Below are 24,884 nucleotides of genomic sequence, written 5' to 3'. Positions count from 1 at the left end.
CAGAGGAAATCAGTCCCCCTCCATGTCCATACTTAATGCCTTCCCATGCTCATCTACTTTATTCCTCCGAGCAGGTCATTTCAAAAGTACTTGTGCAGTGAAAAGTACTTTCCTTAAATGGCATCAGAAGTGAAGGCCTGATCCTCAGGTATCTGTTCCCAACAACAAGACTCAGACTGTCCATGCTCATGAATTTCACAGGGAAGTACTCTGCTGTCTCTCTCCCTGGTGACCTGTGCTTACACTCTCAGTAGAGGGAGCCATGTTCCCTGAATGAGAATGCTAGTCATCGCACAACTTCTTCTGTCTTGATGTTACTACGGAAGTCAACACAGGCCAAGAGCATAGGGGTGGATGTTCTACATCTGACCCATGTTCCAAGGCCAAAACATTTCGTATTTGTTTGAATTCTTTCACCGACAATACTACCAGGAAACACAAGGAAACGCTACAAAGCCAGGCCTCACATGATCGATCCCAAGCAACAGCAAGCAAACATGTCAAGTCAGGGTGCCGTCTATGGTGCTGTAGAGGAGCCAAGGCAATGCCTGGCACTGTGGGCAGGTTCCTGGATGGAGGGCTGGGTGGGTGGGTGGAAGCGGATCATCTCGCCTCACAGGACTGACGTCCCTCTTTTGATTTCTTTACAGCGATGGCAGATTCTCAGGACTTGGATGCTAACCTGACACTGGAAACATCCCTGGGAATGCTAACTGAAAGCCAGACATTCTGCCTGCCACAAACGTCACAACTTGCCAAATCGTGCACATTGGAGAGTAAGCCAGCATCTGAGTGCTGGGACATTTCCGAATCTCCAGTTCAAAGCCCTTCTCGCTTCCTGGCCTTGCCTCCTGCTCCACGTGCTAAACAAGCAGACAATGCGATTTTGGAGGCTATTCCAACTGAGATCGCACAACCTCTGGGTGCCTACCAGACTTCAAAAGATGAGCAAGAAGATCCTGTCCTCCTCCCGTTACAAATGCCCAATACCTGTGACATCCGTTCCCCCACTGAATCGGTGAGCCCAGGGAACACTCCTGGTTCCCAAAATGCCCACTTGGGAGAGAGCTGCCAAAGTTTCAAGGACGAGTGGGCACTGGAGGGAGGACTGGAATCTAACAGAGGTTCTGAAGACCTGAGAATTCTGGGGGAAGATGTCTGGCTTGCCCAGCCCTTCAGCCCTGTGACCGATACTGACTTTCCAGCACCAACTAAGCCCCAAATTCCAGGAAGCACAGAGGCGAGTGAGGTGCAGGTGAGCAGCACTTTCATGGAGGGCCCCCCGTGTCTAGAGAGGGAGGAAAAGGAGAAAGTGTCTGACTTAAGGGACGAAGCTCCCAAGGCCAAATTGCAGCGCCAGGACCCAGAGGGCCAGGCGGAGGGAGAGGAGGGAGAGGTGCTTGTTGGCAGTGCTACAGCCAGTGACAGGGCTCCCGACATCACAGCCAAGCATTCCCTCCACAGAGTTCAGAAAGCCACACCCGGCAGGCCCAAGAAAGCTCAGGGCCCTGGCCAGGAAAGGCCCAGAAGGCCCAGAGCAAGGAAGTCCAAGACATGTGAAGAGCAAAGGACGGCAGGGGGCAAGGCGAGAGCAGAAGAGAAGCCGCCCATCCCCAGGGCCAAGAGGAGGAAGGGCCATCCACCTGAGCTCTGCCAAGAGTTCTTTAAAAAGCCTCGCAGCTCCCTGGGCATGCACATGCTGGAGTCAGTGCAGGTCTTCCACGCCCTGGGGAAGAAGATGGAGCCGAAAACAGGGCTCTCTTCCTGCCGGGCTCTGGGCAACACACGCTGCAGCACAGAGCCCAAACCATCCCCAGGCCTCCAATCCGGGCTGCGGATCCCATGCCAGGAGACAGGGACTGAGCAAACCCAAGGCAAAGGCCAGAAACCAGAGGGCAGTGTTGGCACAGAGCGGCGTTCTCCCTCCCAGTGTGAGCTGCCCCCACCTGGGAAGGTCAAGTTAGTGCCTTTGCCCTTTCTTAGCATGGACAAGCCCCAAGCTCGCCTTGCTCCTAGGAGGCCACACTCCCTGGCTTCACAGAGGGCCCCGGCACCTGACCCTGCCAGGCCTCCATCGAACCCTGCTCAGCCGCCTGCAGTCAAGCCATCACAAGCAGCTCCTGCCAGCACAACTTTCACTGCTGGGCCAGTTTCCAGCAGTCTCCCCAGACCAGGCTTCAACCACCCTACCCAGCATGGGGTCTCTCAGTCTGTTGCCTGTAGGCCAGCTCCCTACAAGATCTCATCCTGCACTTCTCTGCACAAGGAGCCTGTTTCCACGGCACCGACCAAGGTCCACTCACTTCCCAACGCAAACACCCAGTATCTCTTGGAAGACTTCAGCCGCCAGCCAATACCATGGAGGAAAGTCGATTTTCCAGGGCCAGTTGAGTCCACCCCCATCACAGATGAGCAGAGGCCAGAACGCGAGGCCATGAAGAGGAGGGCTCAGCGGGAGCGTGAGAACGCGGCCCAGTACACTGCCCTGGGCAGAGTTCAGTACTTTGTTCAGAGGGAAAGGGACATGGAAATTTCTGAATATTATGGGTATATGATCTAAGAGCAGCTATACCGTTGGACACATTGGTCACCTTAGTTTCCACACAGTTATAGACAGGTATAGCTCTGGATGCATAGATATTCATCATAGACAGGTAGAGATATACACTTAGAGAGAGTAATATGGAGGTAGACAGACATATGGATGTCCCTGCAATTGTTACAAATGTAGTTGAACTCATTAACAGATGAGAAGTTGTCACTTGAGGTACTTGGCAGACCGTTAATAGTATTTATCTTAGTTTTCTGTGCAAACTACCTTCTAAAATGTATATAGTATGAAGTCAAACTCAGGTATCTATCTAATAGTTAAACATAATGAAATTTGCATCAAATAGGGCAAGCCACATACCTGTACTATAATTATTAAGTTTTCCTGAAATTTCTCCTTTAGTGTATGATAACATATGTAACAGTACATGGTAGTTGCTTGAGGACACTTTCCAACAAGCATATTTTGGCTGCAAAGATGGGTCTGAGGTGAAAGGCACAGGTCTGCAAAGAGCCTGGATTCGATTCCCCACTCCCCGCATAAAGCCAGACGCTTTAGGGGGCACATGAACCGGGTGTTCATTTGCAGTGGCATGAAACCCTGGTTGCCAAACCTCTCTCTCTCTGTCTGTGGTGGTTTGATTCATGTTTTCCCCAGAAGCTTAGGTGTTCCAAATGCTAAGTTTCTGTCTGACGTCCAAATGAGAATGCAGACCTCCTGGAGGCAGTGTACTGTTCTTGGAGGGCTTATGAGACTTATAGCCAGTTTCCTCTCGCTAGTGTTTGGCACACTCTCCTGTACCTATTGTGCATGTGAGGTTGGCCAGAATGCAATGTCCACCCTCTGCTCATGCCATCGCTTCCCCTGGCATTCATGGAGCTTCCCTTCCGGTCTGTAAGCCAACATCAACCCTTTCTCCCCACACTCTGCTCTTTGTTGGGTGTTTCCTGCCAGCAGTGTGAACTCACTGCAAAGGGAATGTTGGCACTGACAAGTGGGATCACTGCTGCTAGACACCTGAATGTGTGGCTTGTTGCCTTTTGAGGTGGATTTTTGAGGAAGAAATGGGGTAGGATTTGAAATGTTGGCCTAGGAGTCACCTTGCAGTATTCGGAGCACAGATGGATGGCCTATTCTGGTCAGAGTTGCAAGGCATGAATGCCATAAGACCTACAGACTGAAGGTTTGGCTTCTGAGGGTGAAAGAGAACTTTGCAGGCTCTGGGCTAGAAGCATTTTGAGTGAGAGGCTAGCTAGTAAATGCGTGTCCTGAGATCTTGTGCGGGGTTGTATCGCATACAAATCACTGGTTCGAGCACAGGGATATGGCAAGGAAAACAATGAAACCTCTGGGCTGAACATTCTGCTCGTTCACCTGCAACTGCCTGAGAGATTACAACCACTGAGACTGGACAGCTAACCGGGCAAGCTCGCGCATGCCTTGAATCCCCGCTCTCACATGGTAGAGTAGGAGTATCATTTTGAGGTGAAGGTCACCTAGAGAATGAATAGGAAATACTCGGATTAGCGTGTGCAAGGGTGAGAAGTCACGTCGAAAATACAAAACAAAGAAATCAGAAATTGGGCATCTGACCTGCACTGGGACAACAGGTAGAATGCAGACACCTCCAGTGCCATGAATGCTGAAAGAGTGTGCTGTTCTTTAAAGTCTGCTTTATTCCTCCCTTGATTCAGAAACTGGCAGCCCACCTGGTATGAGGGAGTATAACAATCGCTGGAAAGGGAGGTCTCTGATTTGGCAACACGGTTTTACATTTTGAAAATGTCCATGGGTAGTGTGAAGCAGGCTTGTTGAATTTCCTGTCTGGCACCCAAGGGAGCCATGATGATGAGTCGGGGGTTTCCGCTGACACCCAAATGAGATGCTAGGCCTATGAGATGGCTGCCAAGGAGTGCTGCCAGCACTGGATAAAGTTTTACAGGACCGAGGGTCATTTAGCCGGAGGGGCTGAATTGGAATTCCAGGGACTTGTGACCAGTTGGAGATATTGGACTTGGAGATACCAAGTTTGGACTATGCCTTGCTTAAATCGTGAATTGCTTGGATGTTTCTTGGCTCTGCCATGCCACCATTCATAGTCTGAATGTTTACTTTGTGCTATTTGGGGTTTTGATGTACTTTTTTTTTTTTTTTTAGTTTTTTAACTCTGTTAAAGTAACTTGGAATATGGGGGTGTTTGAAAATCATTGGGATAGATAAAAATCTATGGGGCCTTTTGAAGCTGGATGAATGCATTCCATTTGACAGCATGTATAGTTGTCAGTTTATGCCGGCAAGGGTAGAATATGCTTGTTCCATTCAGGTGTTCCCCATAAACTAAGGTATTCTGAATGACAGGCTCTAGGCTGATCTCAAGTTGGGAATTAACACAGCTGATCAGATTCATAGCATACTACGGAGGGATCGAGGTGGGCACACAGCACTGGCATTGGAGACACTTGAAGCCACGCCACTACGTAACCAGGCCTACTGACATAAGTTCAGGTAGGTAGGCCTGCACTGTAAGTGCTTACCTTTCTATATATGTCAGGACGGGTATGGGTTAGATATTCTTGGTTGGCGTTACCATTCTCAATTAAGCTGTATTTGATGGTTCACTATACTTGCCTTTGATGCATTCAAATTCACAGGGTCTTTGTCTCTTTCTTCTGTCATTCTGGGGAGCAGGGTCTGATAGACACCCAGGATGAATTGGAACACTTTTCAGAACCGAAATCTAAGCCTCCCAGCTGAAACGATGAAGTATGTATAGCAATACACACCCTGAAGGATTTTGCCCCTATAAGGTTATATGTTTGATTCAATCCCCACATCTGCATCCTCTGTGATGGGTTTTTATTGAATGTGTATGGTGCTCAGCTGAAGTTTAGATACTGCCAGTCAATTGACCCACACAGCCCGCTAGTACACTTGAATAGTAGGCAAGCTCAACGCTTAGAATCACTTCTGCGGTTGGATTGCAGTACACGAGGTACACCTGGCACATTACACGCCTACTCTGAGGGTACTCAAAGTTGGATTTACAAATCTACACGCAGCACAGGTCACCTGTGCGAGAAGAAAAGAATCTGGAATATGCTCGGTATTTGGGCTGTATACTGTAAGAGCGGCTTAGAGCAATGATACACATTAGTTTCCAAGTGTATCGTCGACAGTGGAAGTCCTCTGTTTTGAGTTCAAATGCCATTTTGCCTTCATCAACACCATTTTTGTTGGACTACGTGATAGGGAATCGGGAGTTTTTAGAAACTTTCTTATTGTTGTGCACAAATACCTGAGTAGAAGTGAGTTAAGGGTGGGAGGGAATGAACTCACCTTCCACCTCCATCAGGGTGGGGAGGCCATAGGAACAGGAGCATGAAGAACCTGGCCTTCTGGTAGCACTGTCAGGAGACAGTGAGAGATCAAACTGCAGAGAGAGAGAGAGAGAGAGAGAGAGAGAGAGAGAGAGAGAGAGAGAGGGAGACAGAGAGAGAGAGGGAGAGAGATGGACGCTGCAGCTCAGCTGCTTCCTCCACGTAATTCCGTCCTGATAAGTACCTCAAAAAATAGCGCCATCCACAGTAAGAGCAGATGTTCCACGTACATTAACACCTCATGTAAAAAAAATTCCCTGCTTGAGCTGGACAGATGTCTTAGCACGTAAGGCACTTGCCTTCAAAGCCTAAGACCCAGGTTTGATTTGCCAGTACCCACACAGTGCAGACTTACAGGGTGGCACACACGTCTGGAGTTAAATTCCATTGACTAGAGGAATTGGTGTACCCATATCCTCTCTCTGGGGGTCTCTCATTCCCATCCAGGTATGATCTAACTCAAATTTTAAAATATACAATTAATGCAACCGAAGAAATTTTCTGAGACCATAGGCGTGTAGCTCCAGGAGCAGAATTCAAATTCCAGTGACTTGTCACTTGACATTTGCCCTGTTTAAATCTTGAATTGGTTGAATATTTCTTTGCTCTTCTCAATGCCAGTGTAGATGTTTCTTCTTCACAAATAGGGTATTGTGTTGTTGGCGGTGTTGTTGTTTTGTATTTTTGCGCACTTAATACATCTTGGACTTTGGGGATGTTGAAGATCTTTGGTATAGGTTCAAAACTATGGGGATTTTTGAAGTTGGATGGATGTATTCCATTCTACATTATCTATGGTTATCACTTCATGGAGGCGAGGGCAGAATGTGGTAGTTAGATTCAGGTGTTCACCATAAACATAGATATTTTTGGATGCTAGGTATCAGTCTGATGGTAATGGGGGAATGAACACCTCCGGGAGCAGTGTCTATCTGTGGGGCTGCTTATGGGTGTTCTAGCCAGATTGCTCTTGCCCATGTTCTACAACCTCGGACATAGCTCTTGTCCATCTGATGTTGGCCAGAGGTGATGTCCACCCTCTGCCCATGCCATCATTTTCCCTTGCCTTCATGTAGCTTCCCCTCAAGTCTGTAATGCAAAATAAATCCCTCTTTTCCCACAATCTGCTCGCGGTCAGGTGTTTACTGTCAGCAAGGCAGAACTGACTGCAACACTGTGTCTCTCTTTTTATCTCTTTCTCTGCAGTTCTTTTTCTCCCAAATAAAACATTTCTTTATTTGTTGAAACCAAGAGTCAATTGTTTCATTGCAGGACAATCCTCTGTCCCTTCATCGCAGCACTAGGTTGCCATTTGGGTCATCCTAGTAGTCATGGCCATCCACAAAGTGAAGCTTCCCTAAGCAGAAGTGAGAGTAGCATTAACATGACAATAGGAACATTTAGTGTAGAGCTTCCAAGGAAGTTGGGTGACAATAAAATAGGCATTTATCCAGACAAGAGCAGGCTTTCTACACATAAGTCTCATCACCTGCCCTGCCATAGACGTATGATTATGTTTTCAGTAGCAGGCGTGGATTGCGTCCCACAGAGCAGGCATTCAGTACAATTCAAAAGCAGTTGTTTTCCAACAGATGTCACATGCCACTATTGCTCTCCTTCGGTCGCTTGGCTTATTTGGCCAAACTTGAGACTTGCAGTGTCCTCTACGCAAGACTGTCATAACAGGAGAAAAAGACGATGACATGAAACTTACAAAGAGACTAATGAGGGAGGGAGAGTATAGGATGGAGAGCAGAGTTGTGAAGGGAAAGTGGGGGATGGGACGAAAATATCATGGTTTATTTTCTGGAAGTACACAAGTTGTCAATAAAAATGATTGTTAAAAAAGTATATTTGCTACATGGATCATATCTCCTTCTACAGTGGAACCCTCCCTTTTCCACTCTTCTTCCTGTGAATTCCCATTGGTCCGTGAACACTTTCTCTCCAATGTTTTATCAAGCAGAGCACATAAGTCTCTGAGTCTGGGTAAAATGTAGGAACTACATAGGATCCAAGACTTGCTATCTTTTCTTCTGAGACACAATTACCTTGATTACCTCTGTTTTCTTTCTTTTTTGGCAAACAACATAACTAGGATTGGTTTTATGGTTGACATCTATACCATAGCACATATGTACAACATGTCCTTACACACTCCTCTGTGATTGACCACTATGCTGGTGCCCCAATTTTCAATTGTAAATGGTGCTAAAATAAATGTTGAAATGCAAATGTCTGTGTGATCTGTTGACATGGAGATCTTTAGGTAAATAAGGGCTGGAGATATAGCTCAGGTATATACGACTTGACTAGCAAGCAGCAATCCCAAGGTTTGGGCTGGAGAGATATCTTACTGATTTTGGTGCTTGCCTGCAAACCGAAAAGAGCCAGGCTCCATTGGTCAGGACCCATGTAACCCGATGCTCAAGGTGACCTGTGCACCTGCATGCAGAGTTCCTTGGCAGTAGCTGTAGGCCCTACAGTGCCTGCTCTCTCTCAATCTCTCTCTCTCTCTCTCTCTCTCTCTTTCTCTGTCAATCAACTATTGAAAATCTGAAATCCTAAGATTCAATCCACATCTTTGCAGAACCCATGTACCTCTGCACAATCAGGCAAACTCAGCACTTGGCAGCTGATGCAGGAGGATCAGAAGTCGTATGCCACCCCAGGGATGTAGCAGGATTGAGGCCATCTTGAGTCATAGGACACTTTTTCTCAAAATACACATAGACACACAGAGCTACCATATGATCGGGACGAAACACACCTACTTATATGTCCTAAAGCAGCACACTAGAGCGATAAGTGCACACCTTTCCATGATTACTGAAACAGCATTCACAATAGCCAAAATATGAAACTGACTTATATGCCCATTAAAAATAATGATATTATGCACAAAACACATTGAATACAATGACATTTTATGTAGCCATAATGAAGAATGAAGTCATATTTTCAGAAAAGTTTTCAGTAGACAATCATTAAAATAAGAAAAATGAGGGGGGCTCAGCAGTCCAATTATGATATGTTTTGCCTCATCTACTAATCCTACATTTTACCTACGTATGTAAATCATGTCTATAGAGCACAAATGCAGAAATAAAAACATTAGGGGTAGCTGGGGCATTCCCTAGTTGATAACAAGACTTGTTTGGCAAATCCTACTGGGTCAGGTTCAAGTCACCAACACCAATGTAACACCAGATATAAAGTGGCACAAGCATGTGTGATCCCAAGATGCCTACAACAGTGGTAGAAATATCCAGGAGAATCCCAAACAAATGGGTCAGCCTGTCAGTCATCTGTTTGCAGTGTGACATTTCATTCCCAATAGAAAGAAACTCTGGGTCAGGGAAATGAGGACATAGATTACTTGAAGTCCTCTGACCTTCACAAAACAGGCTCGCGCTCCCCCCCCCTCCTGTTTCTCTTTCTCTTTCTCTTTGTCTCCCTATATTTCGTAGAAGAAATGAGGTTCCTGAGGCATGAAAGAGTACAAAGGTAGAGAGATGGGTGGTTATGGTCAAACAGAACACACTTGAATGAAATTGTCATTACGAAACAGATCTGGGAGATGTGGATTTAATTTGGCATGGAAAACATAGTTGCTATGCAAACCTTAGGACCTGAGTTCAATCCCTGAGACCCACATAAAAAGCCTTGCACTTCCACACATGCCTGTAACTCACATGTTGAATGGCAGGAGAAAGGAAAATCCCTGAGGCTCACTCTTCCACATTCTAAATAAAAAGTAACAACTCCACACTTGTCTGATGCCACCTCGAGAATTATCACAGGAGGGCAATAGAGGATGACACCCAATGTCCTCCCTGGCTACTGCACCCATGCACAGGGTTTGTCATCTACATGGACACACATATACACATCCATAATATTCCATGCATATATAAATACTGTTGCCAGGTGCGATAAATACGTGCTGATAACAGATTTTACAAAAAGACTGGGGACCTTCATCGGTAGGTAAAGGTCTTGCTTTTCAAGCAAAAGGAGCTACACTTGGTCCCCAGAACACATGCCAGGTCCGGTAGCAGATGCTCACGTTCTCAAGCCTGGGTAGGTGTAGATACGGGAAATCCGTGTGGCCAAGCACCCATAGTCTCATATCCAATTTCAGAAAAGGGGGTCCAGGCCAGGCATGGAAGCACACATCGACACTCCCAGCACTCATCGCACCAAGGAGGGAGGAATGCAGTGGGTTCAAGGCCAGCCTGAGACTACATAGTGAACTGAAGACCAGCCTGGGTTGGAGGCAGATAATAGCTCCATAAACCAAGAACCAGGAGTCTTCCTGAGGAATGACACTTAGGTTAGGCTCTGGCATCCATATGTGTGCACACAAGTACATTTGCACACTTGTGAACATGCACACACACAAAAATGTATTAATGAAAATAAAAATACCCGAAATGATTAAGAATATGGGACAAAAGTTTTCTTCTGATCATATTGCAGTCCAAGGTCAGATGGCACACTGCTTTGAGCCTCTGTTGTGTGTGGTGAATGGAAGCTGCGGGAAGCATGTGGCAGAGCAAATAGCTCTCTTCGACTGCCTCTAAGCAATAACAAATTCTGCAGAGGCCAGTCTCCCACATTCCCCTTCCTTCATAGTTTAACTTTCCTGAATGAGGATTCCAAACCTCCCATTAGCAACAATCCCTGCCTAACAGCGCTCTACACACACACACACACACACACACACACACACAAAAACACACCAATGAACAATTCTGGAATACACAGGACTTTAGGAGACATTAGAAAACAATTCAAAAATACTTGTGCAAGAACATTTGGCAAAACAAGCAAGGGTCCTTTTTTCTTGGTGAACCCGGTACCAGCAGAAGTGTGAAGGAGATCAACACAAGGCAAAATCAACTGCAACCAAATCAGAGATCCAGACACCCAGAGGCACCCAACACCTCATCACTGAAGCAGATCAAAACGTACCCAACATGGCTCAGGGAAATTTTGTGGAAGAGCTGGAGGGAAGAAAGTCACAGCCACATGTTGGGTCATGATATGCAGACTTTTATCATACCCATAACTGTGGGCTAACTCCAGAATGCATGACTCATATACTTCAAAAAGGAGGGGCAAAGAGGAGAGGGTAGGTGATGGATGAGCCTAATAATGGTACCAAATGCACTGCATTTGCTGAGTACAAAACTAATCAATAAAAACAAAATAAATAAAATCCTTGTGCCCTCCAAACTTCTCTATCCATCCTGTTCAGCTGACAAGGTTCTCTGCACCTATATTCAGATGCTAGGAATTTCTCATGACTCAGGCCTATGGGACCAATCCACACAAAATAGTACCATGAATTGTAACGTGTTGGCATTCAAATGAAAACACTGCTCCTTTGGTCTTACAAACTTTATGAAAATGTTTCCTACCATGGCCATCTATTCCTCTTAAAGTTTTCTCACCAAATATATGGGCTGAAAGTAAAAGGAGAAAGGGGAAGAGACTCCTGTCTTGAGCAGAAGGGGCAGAGTATGTTCAGAACTCTGACTGTATCTCCCGGTCACTTGGGCGCAGGAAGCATCAGAGAATTAGTGAGGACATTAGAAACAGCCTTTGAACCTCTGTCTTCAAGGTCCAGCTACAAGGTGCTCTCTTGACCAAGTTGGTAACATGAAATCTGCTGGACACTCACAGCAGTTGAGGTTGTGAATATCTGAGTTCTCATCCAGTGAGGTACCACACAGCTACACACCTTCCAATCAGTGCGCAGTATGAGAACTGATGTATGAAACATTAATATCAAGGATCATTGGCAAAGACGATGGCACAGCTTGTTTTTAGATTGGTGTTAGAGATCAAGTACCTGATTTAAAAGAGTGAATGTCTTCCTTGGTCACCAGAAGAAATTCAAGTGCACCTCTCATGGACCACAGGGACCACCTGGAGGGAGAGAATGATCAGTGCTTGATGGTGCTTATGTGCCAAGCCTGCTGGCCTGGGTTTGATTCCATACTAATCACCGAAGGCCAGATACACAAAGTGCCACATGCACCTGGAGTTTCTGTCAGGCAGCAAGAGCTATCTGAACACCTAGACAAACACAATCTCTCTCTCCCAATCTGTCTCCCACCATGACTTCTGCCTTTACTTCTAAGCTATCTCTCCAGACCTTGCCTATTTGAGTTTGGAGTTTTTTCATACATTTCGGGTGGCCCCTTTGATTTTTTTTTTTTTTCTGGGAAACAGGGAGAGAGGGGACTGGCATTCCATGCCTTTAGCCAACACAATGAAATGCCTGGCACTAATGCAGCCTTATACTTGTGTCACCTTTGTGCACCTGGTTTTGTGGCTTGTGCACACAGATCAAACACCTGTTTTGGATTCACGGGCAAGCGCTTTAGCCACAAAACCCTCTCTAAAGCCCTTCCTAGATTACTTGGAATGTACCTATAAACATCCTTTTAAATGATCATCTAGGGTTTCACTTCCTGCACTCTTACTTCAGATAATTAGTAAATATAGAGGACACGTATTGATGTAGTTTTTCAACGTTTGTTTCTTTTATATTTTAAAAGTTATGTAAATAGAGTGTGTACAGCCCGTATTGATGCATCCTTAGTCCTCCTGCCATCCCCCCATGAGGATTGTGGGAGTTGTATTTTAGCGTGGCCATCAGTATGGAGGAGAGGCCATGTCTCTGTGCACAATGACCCAAATATGCCTCGATCATCCCACTCTCTCTCACACGAATTTTACCTGAGCCATGCCAATGGACACTCCTAAAATGAAAGACTACAAATGCATCCACATACCCAGTTGTTGTCTTACTGGGGCTTTTACCCTAAAGGCTCAAACCTCAGCTCAGAGATATTTGCTCAACTATGTTTATTAATTCCATAGTAGCTAAGAACTGCAATGAGGCCAGATATCCATCATTAGATGAATATATAACGAAGAAGTGGTTTTTCTACATGTCGGAATTCTATGCACCAGTTAGGAAAAGTGACACAATGAAATTCGAAGAACATAGCCTCTTGGAGTAGGTCTTCCCCAACAAATTCACCCAATCACAGACAGATAATTTTCACATGGATTCTCTCATCTGTGGCCCCCAACCTCATTCAGCCCAAGATGCCAACATACCTCATAATCATCTCCAGGGCTGGACCACAGGGATGGAGGGGCAGACGGGGAGGGTAATGTTGTGTGGAGGGGCAACAAAAATCTGGACCCAAATACCAGCATATGGGTAACACCCACAAAGAGCTGTGATCAGAGAGACCAACAACGTTGCCTGAAAGAAGACAGAATTCTGACACAGTAGTTGTTGAAGTAACAAAGGTTTATAATGGTAAGACCCTACTGCTGAATACACCATATGATGTTGGGACGGAACATGGAGCAACCTGGCTAGGAAGCACAAGAGAGTCAACCCACAGATAGTTGGCTTTTCTAGTGGCAGAAGGTATAACATGAGCGACTACGGGAAAATCAACAACATCTGTGTAAGCAACTCATGGTCTCAGCTCCTCAGCAGAAATCAACCTGATGTGATGCTCACAAAAGTACAATAGTGCCACATAGCCATGGGGGGTTACCAAGTGTTCCTAATTGGGCTAATGGATCCACTCAGTGGAAAGGAACTCAAACCTGGAATGGGGATGCACGTCAGACCCGTAACCAAAATGGACCCTGCTCTCCAATATGCAACTCCCACCAAGAGGGGGGTTCAAAGGTGCCCACAATTATTAAACTCCTCTCAAAAAATTATGGAAGTCCACATATCTTGCACTGACCTCACTGTCCACGGCTGTCCACTGGAGATTTTGCTTCTGTTTTTCAGATGGACACAGAACTGGGGAGAGAATCAGCCCATTGCACCAGACCAGAGCCCCTGCTGAAACCAGAGAGCTGCTGGGGAAATGAGCAAGAGCCACTTTCTCGTATCAGCACAAGTGTTATGGAGACAGACACAGAGAACACTCAAAGCAGATACACAGAGACACAGACACTTCCAAGACCTCGTCACTGAAAGGAACCTCAAATTAATGTTTGCTTTGCTTTTGCCATGGGTTCTACAATTCTGGCATTTTGACTGAGAGAAAAAATTTTAATCCCCTTTGTTTGTGACACTGAAGGAACTTGCTGCATTCAACAAGCTTATTTGCACATTGCTAATATTTATGTGGAAGGATAAAGAGGGGCGGTACAGACTGAGAGAGAATGGTGTACCAAGTTACTAGCTGCTGCCCAAACCCCAGATGCATGGGCCACTTTGAACATGTGGTTTAATGTGGGCAGTACGGAAGGAGATCCAGGTTGTTAGGTTTTAGGGGCAAGGACGTTATCCAGTGAGCCATCTCTGAGGCCTATTTATGTTTTTGTACATGTCATCTTTTCTCGGGCACCAGGTCCAGTCCAAGTCAACCACTGAACGGCCCACTAGGAACACAGCATATGGGCCAAATATCAAACACCTCTTAATGTCCAATCACTCTACGATGTAGGAACGCTGATAACAGAGTATCCATTAAGATATATTAGTGCTGCATGAGACAGTATAGAAACAACCAGAGACTCATAATTAGGTTTGCTTGATATGGGAATGTAGAGGCACGAAAGGCAATGGAACAATGGCCAGATCAGGTCATATGTAATGAGGCAGTTTGGGCTAAAGGTAGAACGAACAAAATGAGGGAACGACATTCGATTCCGCACCTTAGACAATCCCAGACCTCTGGAGGCTCACCCAGGATGAAACCACAATATATGTGATGACATATTTTCTTGAAACTCCAGAGACACCGAGGTTTCAGAATTCAGACATGTACCACATTTCGGAATGTTTAGCAACAGAAAAACAACCAACCAACCAACCTCAAAAATAAAAACACCAAGAAACAGAAGAAAAGAGGAGAGGGAGAGAACTATGCTAATATGTCCAGTAATTCCTAAAGAGATGTGAGCAAATGCCTATTCACCCCAGATACAGCACCTTAACAAAGGTTACACCAAACCCCAACCTGAGGGGACCAGTGGTTCTATTGAGCTTCCTTACACTGTGACAAGTTGCTTAGACAATGACAGGTCACAAGCACAATTACAGACCACTTACACAAGGCAAGCCACACAGTAACAGGGTCTCTAACAGTCAAAGCCAATTTACCTATACACAGGTCACTTATACAGTCACAGGACACTTGTATAGTCCCTGGTCAGTTACCCAGGCCCAGGTCGCTTACAGAGTGAAAACTCATTTACACAGTGTTATTAACCTCACACATTCATAGGGCACTGTCACAGTGAAACATCATTTACACAGTGGTATTTCACTTACGTCTTCACAGGACAGCAACACCGTCGCATGTCATTTACATACTGACATGTCACTTACACAGTCACAGATCACTTACCCAGTTGAGGTCACGTTCACTTACAGCTGCCATATACACTGACAGTACCATTACACAATCAGAGGTCACTTACAGCAAGGCAAGGCCCACAGTAACTGGTAACTTTCACTTACCTATACGCATGTCACATACGCCGTTTTGAGACAGTTACATAGAAGCAGACCACATACACAGTCACAGGACACTGGCTCAGGTCACGTACACAGTCACAGGTCACTGCCACGGTGAAACATCATTTACTCAGTGGTAGCACCTTTTCACAGTCACGGCTCGCTGTCACAGTGAAACATCATTTACACAGTGGTAATTCACGTACATAGTCACAGGACACCGACATAGTCACATGTCATTTACAGAATGAGAAGTCATGTACACAGTCACAGGTCACTGACTCAGTTGCCACTCGCTGTCACTTGCAGGTCAAATACACAGTGACGGGACCATTACACAAGCAGAGGTTACGTACACAGTTGCAGGTTACTTGAACATTCACAATCACTTTCAGTGACAGGTCATATACACGGTCTCAGGTCAATTAAAAAGTCCAAAGTCACTTATAAAAAGTCACATGTCAAACAGTGAAATAGAAGCTCAACTGAGTGGACTGTAGTTAACACCCGATGCTCAGTGCCTACTACTAACTACTACTGATCAACAGAAAGTCCCTAGCCTCCTGCCTCTGACACACATCCCAAGCAGGTCATGGCAGTACCTGTCCATAAACTCAGCTTACAGAAGGGCGAGTCAGGAGAATTAAGAGTTCCATTCCACCAGGCAGTTCTTTGTGATACCCTGACTCCAAAAACCACAAGACGGGCAGGGAGATGACCTGGTAGTCAAGGTTCTTCCATGTGAACCCAAATTTCCTCTATCCTACAGGCAACGACATACACAGCAACGCGTGGCCTATCCAGCTGTGTGTACCATTAACACTGTACGCGGCTACCGGTTGGACCCATTGCTCCCAGGAACCCACACATGCTCATGGAGATGACGTCAGTGCACCTGCAGCACGCCCTCGCACAACGTCTTCTTCTCTAAGGGCGACTCTCCCGTGTGGTCCTCTGCCTCCACTCCATTTACCCCAACTCACACCCCAGCATGGCAGAGAATGCTCAAGACCTCATGTTCCGTAGAAACTGCTGCGAAGGGCAGGAAGTTTCACTAACTACCACACACATGTCCCTCTGTGAGAATACACACAACACGGGGTTGTACTGGCTCACACCTTGTGGTCTTATCACTCAGGAGGCTGAAGCAGGAGGAATGCGCATCAGGTCAAGGACAGCTTGGACCTCAAGAGAGTACGAGGTCACCATGCATTATGGAGTTAGACCCTGATTCAAAGTGTCAAAAGAAGATGAGGAGTTATGGGGAGAATGTGTAGAAGAGGAGCAGGATGAGCAGGAGAAGGACGAGGACAAATCCTAAAGACATAGTGAAGAGGAGGCAGAAGTCAATCGCAAAGTGGGAGATAGGGATTTATACAGTCAGCAGCATCCTCTGCCCCATCTGGTGTTGCCTGTGATGTTCAGAATCCGTGTGGACCCTGTCCTGAAGACCGCTGCTTCTGGAAGATCACCGGAAGTAACAGCCAGGCGCATCAGGAAACCCAAGCTTGCAAACCCAAGCTTTGGCAAACACAATTTCTCAGTGAACAGGAGAAGGAATTGGCACAAGATGTGAGTCCAGATGAACCAGGGTGGCACAAGCAAGGGAGATATCAAGAAGAAACTAAAGAGAAGCGCCTTGACCGTCATCACCCCTGCAAGGTGCATGTGATGACCTTCATTCACCGTCTTCTTCAAAGCAGGAAAGACTGCTCTGTATCCCTCCTCTCTCCTTCTGAGCTGCCATCGCATCTCCCATCAGGTGAACTGAAATGGTTTCAGAACCACCACACGTGCCCAGCCTACACTCGTCTCTTTCCTTCCTCCACAAGGAGGCCAGCTGTACCTGTACGTATAATCATATTCTGGTGCTCAGGATCTACTGGAAAGTGAAATGACCCATACAAAGGGTAAAATCTTTCCTCCTGAGCGTTTATTAGAAACATGCAGTTGCATTCCACAAATAAAAGAACCAAGGGAAGCAAGGACTATCAGGTCTTTCATGTGGACTGTCACTTGCCAAGGTCTTACCTGCCTGCGGCATTGATAAACCCCATGCCATTCTCTCCACCATATCCTGTCTTTTCACGGACAGCCGACCTGCCGATTGGCTACTAACAGCCTATGACATCATTGTCCCTCTAGACCAATCACCACCTGGTAGAATCTTGAGGTTTCCACGGAGCTGCCTGTAAACAAATTTGGATCATCGCAAGTGGCCAGTGACCGGTTAACTGTGTTCTTCTTACTGGACACGTGTGCGGATGATTTCTGGTTCCCAGAAAGGTCCAAGGACTCTATCCAAATCCCTTGTGAGACAGGGGAATATCGCTTCTCCTCTGACTATGTCAGGTAAGAAAAAAATAAGGTTAAGTTTGGTTTTATTAGATGACACACACGCCTCAACAAAGCATCCTCAAATAGCCTGCAAGAATGGGGAAAGTACTGAGCTATGGATCACAACTGCAGTTTGAGCGCTGATATCCATGAGGTCTGTGACTTTGGACACATCATGTACTTTCTCACACTATGCCTCGTGTGCTGCCGCATCCGGATAAAAGTTCAAACCAACACAGAGACTAGAGAGTGAAATGTGCTCAGAGAAGGACAAGGGACAGTGTCTTCTGTGACTGCTTAGATCAATGGACTAGGAAGAGAGCTGAGGTTGGGAAGGGGTATGACACAGAATGGAAGCTAGTTGGGGAAGAAGCCTTTGGTGGTTGGGGTTGGCGCCTATTGACTGTGGACTGTGATTGTGATGTTTGGAATGGAGGCAATTTATAAGTACGTGTACAAATCATACTTTCTCACATAGACATTCAAGTGTGTAACCCCACCGCCCAGGAGTCATGGGCACAGGGACCACAGAAGATCAGAGCTACTCTAGGCCAAGATAACATAAACATTTGGACCTCTAAACATTATCATTCATTCATTTATTTATTTGGCAGAGTGATGGGAGGCAGAGACAGAAGGTCAGAGGCAGTATGTACACGCCAGGGCCTCTAGCCACTGCAAACAAACTCCAGGTTCATGTGCCACTTTGTGGACCTGGCTTTACGTGCCTACTGGGGAATTGATCCTGAGCCATAAAGCTTTGCAAGCAAGCACATGTAACTGCGGATCCTTTTCCCCACGCCCTGAACCAATTAATCATGTTCTACCTGAGAAGGATTTCTCCTCATTAGTAGAACAGCTTCCCTTCATGTAGACAATGACTGAAAACTCATTGTGAGCACAAAACTTCCACAATCCCCTGTAAGTATTCAAACCCTTGTGGTATGCCTATGTGAAGTAAAATATCTTCCGATCAATCTGATCGGTTACACGGTGGGTAATATGCAGAGAGGGAGGAACGAGTACAATAATGCATAACTTGACGCTGTATTTGTATTCCCCACAGTCACCATGCTGTCTTGTGGTCTTGATTTATTATCGCAAGGTCTCACTATGTAGCCCAGACTGGCCAGCGACACCTGGACTCCAGCACTCCTTCTCCTCAGTATGCTCGGTGCTGGTGGGACAGGTGCCCAGCTTCATAGCAGTCTCCCTGAAATGTTTGTTTGAACTAATGACTGGTGCCCGTAGGTTTCCTCACTGGGTTGCGCTGCTTGCTGCACAGGTAGTGTTTGTCTGAACAGATGTACTCACGGGCACTTATTCCAAGGTCATCCAGGTGGCGCCAATGTGCCTCCAATCCCAGATTCCCACGAGGCTCTGGAGACACGTTTGCAAGTTTGAGGCCACGCTGAACAGTTCAATACGATACAAAAAATATGTGCTTGTATTCTTAACTGGGTTCTGATATGATACCTCAGACTGTGCTGGGACTCCGTGGCTCACAACATGCTGGCTTCAAACTCAACTCAAGTCAATCTTCCAGGTGTTGTGCTGGAATTGCACCCATATATGAGCACGCACGGTGGGAAAACTGTCTATATGTTTATATACATTTTTCTATTCAAAGGTGTCCTGCCTTGAGCAATGTCCTTCATCACTCCTATCCCTGACAATGTTCGGTCTCACAATAGTCCTTGTATCATAACGCAATGTGGTATAGGACTGAAATTTGATGCTAGTTTATGCGGAAATTTCATCAATATCTCCCCGTTCCTTTGGACAGAAACACTGTGTTTCTCATTTCTGTCAGTCTTTTCGGAGTGTACTCTGTTCTCTAGGGGTAATCATACTCTATGTTTCTGTTGTTCACCTACTAGCAATCACTATGACACCACCACACCCCCCCATCAATGAGTAAGTTGAACCTGGGGAAGCAAAATATTTTTTAAAAATGCACTCCACGAGAAACTGTCAGGGAGCCATCTAGAACTAGTACCGGAGGTCAGTGTGAAGAGATTAAAGGAGACCTGCCCACTTGCCACCTGAACTGAGCTGTAAGGGGCCTCGAATCAGTGGCAACGTAGCTGCAGGCTCACGAGGTGTGAAAGATGGCCATGACCACAGCGGCACTGTTGTCTCATGAGTGACACAAGAACGCTTATGTGGAAAGTTCCATGTGGTGCTGATACTGTGGCTTGTGCCCGAACCCTGGTCACAACGGGGAGGAGGCCCAAGGATAGCAGGACTCAGAGATCGCCCTGCACTCCAGCAGGAGCTACAAGACAGCATGAACTACAGAGTTAGGCCCTGTCCAGACAACAAGCTTCCACTACCCCCACTTTCTGATTTTTTGACCACAGGATCATGTCCTGGCAAGGGAGCCATGAGGGGGATGCGATCTGGTACTGATAGTAAGTAACATGGGAGAACTTGAACGCTTCAGACTGACCTCCAGATCCTTACTTTCCTCACTCCGAAGATGGGGACATTACAAGTTGCCCAAGGAGTCAGACTTCATAACGCCTTCACTCAAAACACTGATGAGAGGCATTACTAGAGCAAGTGCAGGCTAGAGCGAGGGCATCTAGCAAGGGAACTGTGCTTGACCCTGACCACGTGGGTCTGCTTTGTCCACGTCAGGAGAGTAGGCCTCAGAACAGGCCACCTACTCCACACTTAGTACCCTCCTAAACCCCTGAACCAGGGGGTTCCTTTGGAGGCCTCCTATCAGAATAACACAGAGATAATTCTGTTCTTCCTTCAACATTCTCAATCTCATCATTTTTTATCTTTGTTTTCCCCATTTCTACAGAAAACTTCCAGAATATCTATTTACCAGCCACAATGAGAGCCCAGCAGCTCTCGGTTCCTGTGGTGAGCAATGCACCTTCCCTAACAGGAAGTGTGTACGCACTCACCAGAGCCTCTGCACCAGCCATCAGCTCAGCATGGCTCCTACCACCAGGCTCTGGGGCTGTTCTCCAGCCACTCCCCCGTAGTGCCTACCTTTACCAACATCCTGGCACAAACACGTTGGCCGGGTTCCCGGGCCCCAGCCTCCTCTCCATGTCAGCTGCCCCCTCTGCAGGTGCTTTTGAGTGGCAGTCCTCAAGAAGCGCCGGGGGCAGAACATCTTCACTTGGGCCTGCCATGGTGACAATCCTCGATCAGGGCACCTCAGGTCCTTCAATGTCTATGGCAGCCCTGAGTGGTGAGACTTCCTGTGCCAATACCACTGTGGCCGGGTACCTAACACTGCATGGCACACGTGTTCAACAGACAACTTCTCACATTCCACATCATCCACATAGCCTGCCTCTTCCCTACCAGGGAGGCAGTCAGGTCTATTACAATGATCCAAACACCCCGAACGTTTGGATGTGTGGGGAAGTTGGACCCTGCCTGCAGTCCTATGTCTCTGGGAGACAAGGAGGTGGTGGGGCCTGTGCCCCGCAACCAGAAATTATGATGCTGGTGAGGGAGATGCCCCCCACAAGTGTCCCTTCAGCGGTTCCCATCTCTGCCGTCTCCTATTCTGCGCCTGCTCAGTGCACCTCGAGAACGAGCTGTCAAGGTGAGTACAAACAGACAGAAGGAAAGGCATGAGTGTTCCAAACAACAGTAGAGCGCCCGAGAGACTGCCGAGTGCTTAACCTGCTTACCTGCGAAGCCTAAGGACCCAGGTTTCATTCTCCAGGACCCACTTGAACCAGATGCACAAGGTTGCGCATACATCCGGCGGCCGTGCTGCACCCATTGTCTCTATCTGACTCTTCCTCTCTCTCAAAACATCATAAAAACACAAATCCAGAGAACCGTCAAATCTGTGGGGATTCCACACATGGTAGAATCGGAATCTGGACGTTCCAAAGTCCTGCTTGCCCTCCGCACACACCACTGCAGTTTTCTACTCAGGGTGGGGATGCAGAACGCCGTAACGGCCTTCCACGTAGCACTAAAGATACCTCTACAAGCACACTGCAGCCACGCCTCCCTCTCATCAGAGGAAATCAGTCCCCCTCCATGTCCATACTTAATGCCTTCCCATGCTCATCTACTTTATTCCTCCGAGCAGGTCATTTCAAAAGTACTTGTGCAGTGAAAAGTACTTTCCTTAAATGGCATCAGAAGTGAAGGCCTGATCCTCAGGTATCTGTTCCCAACAACAAGACTCAGACTGTCCATGCTCATGAATTTCACAGGGAAGTACTCTGCTGTCTCTCTCCCTGGTGACCTGTGCTTACACTCTCAGTAGAGGGAGCCATGTTCCCTGAATGAGAATGCTAGTCATCGCACAACTTCTTCTGTCTTGATGTTACTACGGAAGTCAACACAGGCCAAGAGCATAGGGGTGGATGTTCTACATCTGACCCATGTTCCAAGGCCAAAACATTTCGTATTTGTTTGAATTCTTTCACCGACAATACTACCAGGAAACACAAGGAAACGCTACAAAGCCAGGCCTCACATGATCGATCCCAAGCAACAGCAAGCAAACATGTCAAGTCAGGGTGCCGTCCATGGTGCTGTAGAGGAGCCAAGGCAATGCCTGGCACTGTGGGCAGGTTCCTGGATGGAGGGCTGGGTGGGTGGGTGGAAGCGGATCATCTCGCCTCACAGGACTGACGTCCCTCTTTTGATTTCTTTACAGCGATGGCAGATTCTCAGGACTTGGATGCTAACCTGACACTGGAAACATCCCTGGGAATGCTAACTGAAAGCCAGACATTCTGCCTGCCACAAACGTCACAACTTGCCAAATCGTGCACATTGGAGAGTAAGCCAGCATCTGAGTGCTGGGACATTTCCGAATCTCCAGTTCAAAGCCCTTCTCGCTTCCTGGCCTTGCCTCCTGCTCCACGTGCTAAACAAGCAGACAATGCGATTTTGGAGGCTATTCCAACTGAGATCGCACAACCTCTGGGTGCCTACCAGACTTCAAAAGATGAGCAAGAAGATCCTGTCCTCCTCCCGTTACAAATGCCCAATACCTGTGACATCCGTTCCCCCACTGAATCGGTGAGCCCAGGGAACACTCCTGGTTCCCAAAATGCCCACTTGGGAGAGAGCTGCCAAAGTTTCAAGGACGAGTGGGCACTGGAGGGAGGACTGGAATCTAACAGAGGTTCTGAAGACCTGAGAATTCTGGGGGAAGATGTCTGGCTTGCCCAGCCCTTCAGCCCTGTGACCGATACTGACTTTCCAGCACCAACTAAGCCCCAAATTCCAGGAAGCACAGAGGCGAGTGAGGTGCAGGTGAGCAGCACTTTCATGGAGGGCCCCCCGCGTCTAGAGAGGGAGGAAAAGGAGAAAGTGTCTGACTTAAGGGACGAAGCTCCCAAGGCCAAATTGCAGCGCCAGGACCCAGAGGGCCAGGCGGAGGGAGAGGAGGGAGAGGTGCTTGTTGGCAGTGCTACAGCCAGTGACAGGGCTCCCGACATCACAGCCAAGCATTCCCTCCACAGAGCTCAGAAAGCCACACCCGGCAGGCCCAAGAAAGCTCAGGGCCCTGGCCAGGAAAGGCCCAGAAGGCCCAGAGCAAGGAAGTCCAAGACATGTGAAGAGCAAAAGACGGCAGGGGGCAAGGCGAGAGCAGAAGAGAAGCCGCCCATCCCCAGGGCCAAGAGGAGGAAGGGCCATCCACCTGAGCTCTGCCAAGAGTTCTTTAAAAAGCCTCGCAGCTCCCTGGGCATGCACATGCTGGAGTCAGTGCAGGTCTTCCACGCCCTGGGGAAGAAGATGGAGCCGAAAACAGGGCTCTCTTCCTGCCGGGCTCTGGGCAACACACGCTGCAGCACAGAGCCCAAACCATCCCCAGGCCTCCAATCCGGGCTGCGGATCCCATGCCAGGAGACAGGGACTGAGCAAACCCAAGGCAAAGGCCAGAAACCAGAGGGCAGTGTTGGCACAGAGCGGCGTTCTCCCTCCCAGTGTGAGCTGCCCCCACCTGGGAAGGTCAAGTTAGTGCCTTTGCCCTTTCTTAGCATGGACAAGCCCCAAGCTCGCCTTGCTCCTAGGAGGCCACACTCCCTGGCTTCACAGAGGGCCCCGGCACCTGACCCTGCCAGGCCTCCATCGAACCCTGCTCAGCCGCCTGCAGTCAAGCCATCACAAGCAGCTCCTGCCAGCACAACTTTCACTGCTGGGCCAGTTTCCAGCAGTCTCCCCAGACCAGGCTTCAACCACCCTACCCAGCATGGGGTCTCTCAGTCTGTTGCCTGTAGGCCAGCTCCCTACAAGATCTCATCCTGCACTTCTCTGCACAAGGAGCCTGTTTCCACGGCACCGACCAAGGTCCACTCACTTCCCAACGCAAACACCCAGTATCTCTTGGAAGACTTCAGCCGCCAGCCAATACCATGGAGGAAAGTCGATTTTCCAGGGCCAGTTGAGTCCACCCCCATCACAGATGAGCAGAGGCCAGAGCGCGAGGCCATGAAGAGGAGGGCTCAGCGGGAGCGTGAGAACGCGGCCCAGTACACTGCCCTGGGCAGAGTTCAGTACTTTGTTCAGAGGGAAAGGGACATGGAAATTTCTGAATATTATGGGTATATGATCTAAGAGCAGCTATACCGTTGGACACATTGGTCACCTTAGTTTCCACACAGTTATAGACAGGTATAGCTCTGGATGCATAGATATTCATCATAGACAGGTAGAGATATACACTTAGAGAGAGTAATATGGAGGTAGACAGACATATGGATGTCCCTGCAATTGTTACAAATGTAGTTGAACTCATTAACAGATGAGAAGTTGTCACTTGAGGTACTTGGCAGACCGTTAATAGTATTTATCTTAGTTTTCTGTGCAAACTACCTTCTAAAATGTATATAGTATGAAGTCAAACTCAGGTATCTATCTAATAGTTAAACATAATAAAATTTGCATCAAATAGGGCAAGCCACATACCTGTACTATAATTATTAAGGTTTCCTGAAATTTCTCCTTTAGTGTATGATAACATATGTAACAGTACATGGTAGTTGCTTGAGGACACTTTCCAACAAGCATATTTTGGCTGCAAAGATGGGTCTGAGGTGAAAGGCACAGGTCTGCAAAGAGCCTGGATTCGATTCCCCACTCCCCGCATAAA

At 47.3% G+C, this 24,884-nt stretch overlaps 2 protein-coding genes across 2 annotated transcripts; both read left to right on the top strand.

Annotated features, from left to right (window-relative positions):
* Positions 1–652: 652 nt before the first annotated feature.
* On the top strand, positions 653–2,560 carry LOC123463528 (uncharacterized protein C2orf78-like). Its single transcript, XM_045159528.1, has one exon. The coding sequence runs from the start codon at positions 653–655 to the stop codon at positions 2,558–2,560; it is 1,908 nt and encodes a 635-aa protein (XP_045015463.1).
* A 19,881-nt stretch (positions 2,561–22,441) lies between these two features.
* Positions 22,442–24,349, top strand: LOC123463527 (uncharacterized protein C2orf78-like). The gene has a single exon (XM_045159527.1). It carries the CDS (start codon positions 22,442–22,444, stop codon positions 24,347–24,349), a length of 1,908 nt encoding a protein of 635 aa, XP_045015462.1.
* The last annotated feature ends 535 nt before the right edge of the window (positions 24,350–24,884 follow it).

The sequence above is a fragment of the Jaculus jaculus genome, chromosome 9, assembly GCF_020740685.1.
Source record: "Jaculus jaculus isolate mJacJac1 chromosome 9, mJacJac1.mat.Y.cur, whole genome shotgun sequence".
NCBI classification, from domain to species: Eukaryota; Metazoa; Chordata; class Mammalia; order Rodentia; family Dipodidae; genus Jaculus; species Jaculus jaculus.
Note: the sequence above shows the minus strand (reverse complement) of the source record. Positions and strands in the feature narration are given on the sequence as shown.